Source organism: Pteropus alecto, unplaced genomic scaffold, assembly GCF_000325575.1.
Source record: "Pteropus alecto unplaced genomic scaffold, ASM32557v1 scaffold25, whole genome shotgun sequence".
NCBI lineage: Eukaryota > Metazoa > Chordata > Mammalia > Chiroptera > Pteropodidae > Pteropus > Pteropus alecto.
In genome coordinates this window covers 16,350,613-16,360,600 of record NW_006441955.1, presented here as the reverse complement: position 1 = coordinate 16,360,600, position 9,988 = coordinate 16,350,613, and the positions used below count along the sequence as shown (strand labels likewise).

Genomic DNA, 9,988 nt, shown 5'->3' with positions numbered 1-9,988 from the left:
GGAGTTAAGATGGGATATCCCGGGTCACTATGGGAAGAATGTATCCAGAGGCCCAGCTTAAATTATGTGGCAGGAAGTATGTGTGTTAGGAAATAGCCTAGAACTCAGACTGTCTTGCTTCATAGGTTTTGAAGTACATTGACATTTTACATGTAGAATATGGAAGGCAGGATCTAATCTAAGAGGCAGAGTTACCTGGCTAGACACATGAACAAACATGTCAGCACAAGGAGAAATGGAGACAACCTGGACTATAGGGCTCTTGTTCCCTGGCCACGAAATTGCTTATTGAAGACATTTTTAGAATGTATCTGTAGAATGGCTATGTAATTGTCTGCGGCTGGTAAATATGTGCCTGGCTGTATGTCTAGGAGAGGTGGATTCTGTTTGCTTTGAAAGATCAGAAGTGGATCACAGCAGATGAAGTGGCACCATTCAGCACTTTCCAGTCAGTCTTGCAGTATTCTAACTAGACCCCTGCCTGCAGGGCACTGTAGCTTTGTCTTTTTCTTATTTATCTCCTGGCTGTGTCTGCCACAGCAGGTCTCAGTGAATTAATAGGTAGAAGTACTATGATCTTAATATTAGGCAGATGGAGAATTGCTCGAGATTTTAAAAAATGAATATTTAGAATGGTCAAATATATAAATACCAATTCCAAAGTGCCAGAAGTCATCAACTTTGATGCAAATGTTTATAGAGCCAGGAGTTTAATGAGACATTCTTTTGTTGAAGTAGTAAAAGACCGTGGTTCAGAATCATTTGGTAGTTATGTATAAAAATTCAGATACAGGTTCTCTTCACCCCCCTCCAATCTGGCTTTCCCCTTTTTTCTCCTTCCTCCTCTTCTCCTCCCAGTTTCCCTGCATCCCCAAAGCTGCTAGGAAGGGATTTACAGTTGACCCTTGAATAGCATGGGTTTGAACTGTGCGGGTCCACTTATATGCATATTTTTTTCAGTGCTATAAATGTATTTTCCTTATGATTTTCCTAATGTTCTTTTCTCTAGCTTACTTTATTGTAAGACTACAGTGCATAATACATATAACATACCGAATATGTGTTAATCAACTATGTTATCAGTAAGGCTGTCGGTCAACAGGCTGTTAAGTTTTTGGCAAGTCAAAAAGTTATGTGCAGATTTTCAACTACGTGTGTTTTGGTGGAGGGATCAGCACCCCTAACTCCTGCATTGTTCAAGGACCAACTGTGTTTTCCTTTCCAAACCATTAACTCACTACTGCTTGGCACATAATATTCTTGTCAGTGAATAGCCAGTTCTCTTCAGGTGATTCAGAAATGGCTATTTCTGAAAACTTAAATATTGATAATGATCAAGTCAGGGATAAGATGAGATAAATCTTATATTGCCTCCTGTCAGAACTTGCGAGGATCTAAAAGTGTGTGCTCTTTATTTCCAAAGTATAGAACAGTAGTCTCTGTTTTGGTTTTGCTCTGGGTATATGGCAAGTGTGCCCTCTTACATCAGCCTAAATCTTATTATACTACCCTACCTTTTGTTAACAATGCCTCTCACCTCTGGTCAGTAACTATCAGAGTTGACAGAGAAGTGGGGAGAAGGGAATAAATATTTCCTGATTGCTTACTGTGTGCCAGGATTAGAGCCTACTTCTTTACGTGTGTTATCTCAATCCTCAAACTAGGCTAGATATGCATTATTCTTAATACAGTAATAGAATCTCAAAGAAATTAATAAATTTGCCCAGGGGCACAGAGCTAGCATTATAGTCAAGATTTGAATCAAGGCCTAACCCCAGAGTCCATGTTTTTTCATAATACCAGCTCTAATAAGATCACTGTAAGGACCAAACCTGGAATAAATTCTGGGGCATTCCTTGTCTTCTATCCTGCATCACTGGATTTCTATCAAGATGAAATCTGCTTAATGTAAGCAGCAAAGATTGTTTTGACAGGAAATGTCAAGAATCCATTAATCAACCCTATGTCACCTCTGTGTTTCTCTCTATTCAGATTGGACTGCTCCTTCTGTCATGGGAGGGGGAATCTAGAGGAGGATAGGATGACAGAAGGAGCAGTCCTGCCACTTTTGTGTGAGGTGGGGTGGGATTTTGAGGTAAAGGAAAATTGACTATCATGTAGATGTACATGTGAACCTTAAAGAATTTTTAGCTTCAGTCAGGAAGGCTACTGTAAGCCATCTCTTTGGATCCGAGCCCAGCTACCAGGAAAAATCATCTACTTGATGCACTAAGAACAATAAGAAAAGTTTCCAGAAGAGTCAGAAAGATCAAATTATAAAAACTAAAAATAATAAAAAGAAATAGAATAAAGCTACCAGGTGAAGAAGACAAAGCTGTGAATGCTGGCACAAGAGATGAGTTAATGAGGCTCCTTTCTTTGAATGGGGCCATAATGGCTATTCAGTTCAGCAATCGTTTAGTGTGTTGCTACGAAGTGCCAGGCCTGTGCAAGGGACTCTGTAGAGCTAACAGTAAGGCCTAGGGAAATTTAAAGGCTGATGGGGACAAAATAAGGACCGGCAACTGCAATAGCAAGTGGAGCAGGGGCCATAACGGATGAAGCCATTTCAGTACAGAAAATCAGACTGAGCTGTTTTATTCTGGTCCATCATTAGGATGCTTTGTGACCCTGAGCAAGTTATGACTCTGGAACTCAGTTTCTTCATGAGCACTTTGCAAGGATATTGTACCTTGCAGGAATATTGCAACAGCAGCAGCAAAAGATGTATGTAAAATACTTGACACATAGTAGACTTTAATAAATGGTCACAATTTGATTAGTGCTGTCAGTGCCTGATCTTGATTCCTTATTTGTGGGAGCTAGACATCCCTCACCCTGCTGTAGCTACGTGGTCTGGGTCTGGGGCTGGGGCTGGGATGCCAAAGCCCAGAGGAAAATGGAACTAATTTCAAATAAGTGGCAAGTTTATGAGTCAAATGGTCAAGCAGAAGGTAGGGACCAAACCCAGGGTGGCGACACATCTGAAAGAGCCCAGGCCAGGCTGCCAGCTGGAAACCTAAGGGAGTCATGGGTGGCAGAATCAGTGGATGAGCAGGTCAGGGCAGTCTAGAGTATTGGTTTTCTGAGTTCCTCCACCTTACATTCCGTTTAGTGATTGAGGCAGGAAGCTGTATATCCCAGGTGGATTTGAGGTTCCCACAGAGAATAGACAAGAGTAATTACTGTCCAAAAGGAGTGAACCCTCCTGGTGGTAGGTATGAGGCAAGTGAGGAGTACCAGCAACAAACTCAGAGGCTTAGGGCTCTAATAATAGGTTCTCCACTGTGAACTTGATTCTAGTCAGAGAGAAACCAGCTCTGAATTTCCCAGGTTCTGCATGTTTGCTTATTAATTGAGATGATTTTCATTTTTATTAAAAATAACATTTTTTTGTCTTTAATGGTTATTTTTGAAAATGCAGAAAATATAAATAAAAAATCACTTGTAATCTCACCTTCCAGATGTAACCATTGTTAATATTCTTGTGTTTCTTTTGATGCATATTGATATACGTATTCATGTTCATTTAAATAAAATATTAGGTGTTATGAGATTATTTTTTCATTTAAGATGTCATTCCCTATTTTTATCTTATTTTAGTGGATGCACGGTAGTCTATTGTATAAATTCATTTAATTTCCCACTTTGGGGCATTTACCCTTTATCTAATTTTCTGCTATTATAAATTTTGTGGTAAACACTTTGTTGATAAGGCTGTGGAGGTGTACACAGTTTGTCAGTGAAGTAGATTGCTAGGTCAAAGGATGAGCAGAATTCTAAGGTTTTTGATTTCAACAAATCATCTTCCATGAAGGTTGTATTAAATTGGCACTCCTGCTGGCTAGTATATGCAAAATTTTCCCAAAGCATCAACAATAGTGGATAATAACATGATAAGGGTGTGTATCTAGTTTGGTAGATAAAATGCAATATCTGTTTTAGTTTTATGTGCTGATGATTTATAAAAGTAGCTCCACCCCTCACATCAGTCCCCTTTACATTTGCCATTCTTTCCTTCCTCCCTGACGGTGGTTTTCTCTTTTGCAGCATTGCTGGGAGCCTGGTGTATTCCTACATCACTTTCTCTGAAGAGCAGCTGAGCAAACAGTCGGAGGCCAGTAGTAAACTGGACATTAAGGGGAAAGGAGCAGTATGACCAGAGGATTGCTTTGACGACGTAGGCCCAAGGTTTTGATCAACTCTGAACACTGGCGATTCTTATACAGATACTGAGGTGTCCTGATTATGGAGAAAATACCATTCCTTTGCACTTACACAATCTGATGATTGATTGCTGCCTTTTAAAATTTTATGAAACTTATAATTGACTCTTAAATATGCCATTTGAATTAATTTATATGAGACTGGAAAATGCACCGGGCTTTTTAATTTATTTTTCTTCTGTGCCAACAGTTGAAACATCAGTGTTTTGAAAATATTTTATTCCATAGTTTGATTTCCAGGTGACCCTGAGAGCTGCATATATAAAGTCCTCCAACTGGAGCCCCTTCGTTCAAGTCGTTGCTGCGTCTTGAGGCAGTTTTAGCCTGCCTTCTACTGGAAATGCAGCCGAGTGTCTGAAATTTCTCTTCTTTGAATTATATTTCTTAATGATTGCATTTTTTTCATAAAGATATATTACTGCATTTGCCAAAGATGACAGCTTTGGCACTAAAAAAATATGTGGGGCTTTGAAGTGTATTGCTTTCCATGTTGGCTTTCTTGAAGATTCATCGGATGAGCAGAGCGCAGTCCTTGAAAATATGCTGTTCCCTCTTTCTTATGTAGGATGGGGATAATGAAGGGATGGAGGAAGTAGGCATTTTACTCATTTTTTCATCTATCTGATTTATTCATTCAACTAAAATGTATTGAGTATGTAATATGTGCCAGGCATTGCACTAAGTGCTGGTGAGGCAGAGATGTTTAGGGAAGTAATTGAATGATCTTACTTCTTCTATAGTGCCAAAGGGTGTGACAGAGAATTTAGCTCTGTTGATACATTCAGAGGACGTTGTGAGTATGAACAAGTCACAGAACTTAATTTTTAGTTCTCAGAAACTGCAAATCTATATATAGGGTTAGGAGCACCTGCCCTACCCATCCCACAACAGTATGAAACCGCATGCTAAAATGTGAGATCAGGTGCTGCATATTGAAGAGCTACATTTTGTAAACCAGGCAGCTCAGTCCTTCTCTTGTGAAAATGGCAGGTAGGCAAGGTGACTAACTAGCTATTTCTCTATTCTTCTCTTCTGGGTTTAGTTCCTACTCTTTTTACTTTTCTTTGAATCAATATGAGTAGCTCTTAACATTTCTGAATACACCGCTTTGAGGGGAAAGCTTGGTTAGATATTTCTCTGTATTGTCAAGGCTTAGTCTTTCTCTGGCAGTGTCAGTGTGAGAGCCATCACCTTCCTTTCTCCTTAAATGGCATGAGCGTACCTCTCACCTACATCCCATGTCCCCTGGATCACTTAATGAGCATACCAGCTTCTCTCAAGACCAGTGCTGCATCCTGGCAGAGCAGCTGTGAATGGGCATTGTCTGAATTGCCCTTTGAGTGGGGCGAAGTATTAACTCAAAGTCCTGTGACCTGGCTCAGAGACATCCATTGACTTTGGGGATGAGTATTTGCTCAGGCCAGTTGTGCAGTGAGCTTACAAGAGGCTGGGTACCTTTGCCCTGGTGCACACACTACCTTCAGTTTCATTGGGTTTAGAATCCACCAGGCTCCATTGACCTAAACAGTTAGTATTTTGGTGCCTCAACAGGCGACCTGGTAGGTTTTGATTTTATTTTTGAAGAATTATATTGAAGTCATTTTCATATTTATGTTTTTCCTTTATTTTGGTTTGTCTTTAATAAAGCCTTACCAGTGGTGCCGGGTCTCTAAAATTAGCCTCATGGCCAACTTCTAAGTTATAAGCTCCATGTAAGAGGTCCTAAGGCTCACTTTTTTCCAGTATCATTTAATCTGAGAAAAAAAACAGTGGGAGAATAGGACATTACTTTGTGTAAAATAGCTCTTATTATTCCTGTTTTATCAGAGAAAACAAGATTCAAAGGAAGTAGGAGATTTGCTAATAAGTGAAAATTTATGTTTTTTCCATTGAACCATGCTGCCATCCTCTGAGGGTGTGAGGAAACAGGGATGCTAGCTGAGTTAGCTGGAACTCTTTCAAGGAGGCAAATGGTTGATTGAATTTGGAGTCAGAGGAATAGGCTTTGCAAATCAGGGGGAGTAATGGGTCACTCTATATACCAGAGTTTTTATCTAACTTCCAGGCTGGCCTCAGTTGATATGCACTTCTGACTGTGACTGTTGTCTGCCACTGCCTACTTTTACCTGGATACAGTGGAAAAGCATTGTGAGAGCTAATTTTAGCAGTTTTGTTCCTTCTGTTAGCTACACGAAGGAAGGAACTCTATCATGAGAAATAATTTGCATTGTAGAATTTCTTGTCATGAAAGGCCTTTGGATGTGTTTAGAGGTATTGAGCTAGAACTTTACCAGGTGTTGAACTGCATCTTGGAGGTCAGGTTCCCCTGAAGATCTGTCATCTCTCCAGGTTTATTTGAGAAAATTACGTGTAGTTATTGTTTCATTACATGCACATGACCTCAGGGCCCCTAGCCTGTGCTGAGCTTTCTGACTGACCAGAAACAAAAGAACAACTTAGAGCCTCTGCTCTGTCCATGTACTGATTCCTAGATGCCCCCTTCAACTGCCACCAACATTTAAAGGTAAGAGAAAGCAGCCTGGGGAAGTTGGAGATTGAATAAACTGGCAGTCACTTTTGGAATTTGTTTCAATTATGTGCAGGCTTGGTTATGGTACACTAGAGATTTACCTGGTACTCTAACATCGCCCAGAATGTCTGGATTTTTACCCCAAGGTTGATATCTTAAGGTAAAAAAAATTCTTTAACCTATTACTTACCTCCTAGGGAGAAAAAAAAAGGCAGTATAGAATTAAACCCTTAATTTATCCTATGAAACAGATGAGCTATAATGAGAATTCTGAAAGCCAATTTTTGTGACTATTGGCTCTTCTTTTTGAGTTAATGACAATGAAGTCCTCTTTGGCCAGTCTGCTTTTAGTCAGTGCCAGACTGATTCGAATAACTCAGATTGTCCAGGCTTTACATCGTTGACATGTCAAGTGATTTTTAATTACCTTATATGGCTGTTGACTTTATGAGTTAGTCATTTGTAGAATCCAACTTGCACTTGGGGTAAAAAAAAAGTGCTTTTACAAGTTTTCCATAGTCTTATTGTATCAAGAATCCACGAGAAGTTCGGGTCAGTAAAGTTGATATAAGATCTTCATGGAAAGAATGGTAGAGTTTCACATTTGACTAGTTTGGAATAGTAGCTAGAATTTTGGACCTATCTTTGCTCTTGTTATAATGGCGTCATTCAATGAGCAAAGATTTACTGAGCATCTATAAAATTATACTTAGAGACTGGAATTGTTTTGCCAGTATTCTATTTAATACATGCACTGCGGAATTATAATAATTTCATAAGCCAATAGTATACAGGATGATGTCTCTTCATAAGCCAATAGCAAAATAACATACTCCAGAGCAATGATAGATTAATTACACTATTTTTCCATGCAAGGAAAACCGAAAAAAAAAAAGTCATTTAGTTGAGGTGTACCTTTTCTACCAGGTTGGCTCTCGGGAAAGACAACTTAACCAACAGAGAGCTGACTTCCAGCTGCCAGCACAAAAAAAGACAACAAAACAAACAAAAATCCCTTGTTGCTAGAGCATACTGCTAGGGAACCAGGTCCTGGTGTTGGTGGGCAAGACATTCTCGTCTGAGGGGTGCTGCAGGCCTTCATCTCTGCTGGTAAAAGAGCTGCTGTTACCATGGCAGGAGCTAATGCCCCAGAGGTCTTCAGAGAACTGTTTAGATCAACAACGGGTTGCCTCGCCCAGACAAACACTCTCCAATAGACCTCATAAACTCTCCTCACAATCACTTAGACTGCCATAGTTGCTCCTTCAGATGTTCTTTTTATCAGTAAACCCCCAGGGGTACCCCTCAGCAGATGAGCTGCTGAGTGCTCATCAAGGACTACAGATAAGATGATGATGTCATGACATATCTTACATCACTTTTATATCAAAGTAACTTTACTCTTACAACCTCATTTTTTGTCATAAACAAGTGGATTTGAAACTCTATCAAACCAATACACAGCACGAAGCTCTGAGGAAGCTGGGATGCATAAGACATGATTCTTGCTGTAAGTAACACATAATTAGCCAGATCCTGAGAGGAAGAAGCAGATGAAAGGAATCAGTGATTTGTGAGTTGCCTGCAGTTATCAGTATCACTGATTAGGGGCACCCCACCCAATGAGCTGAAGCATTTTTTAGATAACCTAAGAGGACTTTTATAACTCATACTAGTCTTTTAGCTGTGAGATGTGCCAGACTGCTAGAATTCCGTGAATACCCTGAGTCGCTCCTCCCTCTACTGCACAAATTCTTGCTTCCCCATACCTTTGTATAATTGGTTCTTCCTTATCAATAAAGGTGTAATTGATTTTTCATCATCGAGGAAAAACTAATCAGAATAAATGAGACAGTGGACATGAAACTACTTAGCACAATGCCTGGTACATATTAGGCACTTGGCAGATTTTGTTATTCTCATTATTTTATGATGAGACTGTAGGCAAAACAAGATTCTTAATTTGTGCTCCTTAAATGCTAGAGGCCTGGGCAATGTACGTGTTTCTTGAAAAATGTGACCTTGTATTTTGCTTCCAGAATGCTTAAATAACGGTTTCTATTCATGGTTTTTTGTTTTTTGTTTTTTTTAATACATACTGGATATAATTGTGGCCATTGTGTGATGCAGGTGCTTCCATCAGTCTTTAAAAAGAAATTACTGTCACATTTTTTTTTAATGCCTGCAGCACCTGGTATTCATTCCTAGGTGGTCTCCCATCCAAGTACTAACCAGGCCTGACCCTGCTTAGCTTCAAAGATCAGATGAGATCAGACACATTCAGGGTGGTGTGGCCGTAGTACTGTCACATTTTGATAGTAAATTTCAAAAAAAAAAAAAATTACTTTACCTTAGAGGAAGATAATTACACTTCAGAATGGCGATTCAGTTAAAACTCTTCCAGTTTGCCATCTTAATGTAGCTCCTGTACAGGCCGTTTATTCCTTCTTCCCTTCTCTGAATGTTAAATGCATTGACGACATGCTATTCATCCCAGTTAGTGTTTGTGAACCTCTGGCACCATCGCTGTTTTCTAAACCTGTCTTCTAGTTCTTGGCATTCGGATGCCACTTCATTGTGGTATGAGGAGACAGTCTAAGGTGGGTCTTTTTTTAAACTTTCTTTTTTGAAAATACTTTTTAAACTAAATCTACTGGTTAGATTTATTGACTCACAAAAATGTTTTTAGAGATTATTTTGTTCATAAATGTTTTTTGTCATGCTGATGATCAACTGATTTGTGTCTTCAAATGTTGACCTATCACAGTATTTTTTCAATATAGATTCTATTTACCAAGTGACCATTTTAGTGTTTTTAAGAGGTACTGAGGATGGAGATATGTAAATCAGGTGACATAAACATGAAAATTATGTGCCTAAATATTTTTGTAAAGGTGTCAAATAAATACTTTTTCCTGAACCACATGTATTCAAATTCCTTTAAGTGTACACAAGGACAATCAAGAGCCAGAAGTCTGCCCACATTTAAGAGGATGGCATCCAGTTAGTTGATTGAGACCCAGTAATAGAGAAGATACTGTTTACTGTTGTGATATTGTGGTTTATAATAAGAAATATATATTTGGTCTTTGTCCCTGTTCCTGGCACATAGCTCCTGAAACCCTTGTTATTTCCTATATAAGACTTATAGGGACATCTTTTGTTACAATATTTAGTTTTGTTCCCAGTTCCTGAAATAGCTTCAGAGCCCTAAAGGTGAAATGGGTGTCTT

The 9,988-nt window shown here is 39.2% G+C and overlaps 1 protein-coding gene and 1 pseudogene across 1 annotated transcript in view; one reads left to right on the top strand and one right to left on the bottom strand.

Moving 5' to 3' along the window:
* SLC35D1 (solute carrier family 35 member D1) overlaps positions 1-9,676 on the top strand; it is a 55,275-nt gene extending 45,599 nt beyond the window's left edge. Inside the window, exon 12 of the mRNA XM_006919300.3 lies at positions 4,051-9,676. Coding sequence (XP_006919362.1) covers positions 4,051-4,159 — 109 coding nt within the window. The 3' untranslated portion in view covers positions 4,160-9,676. The remainder of the gene's footprint in view (positions 1-4,050) is intronic.
* LOC112485997 lies at positions 8,936-9,058 on the bottom strand (annotated as a pseudogene).
* Positions 9,677-9,988: the final 312 nt, after the last annotated feature.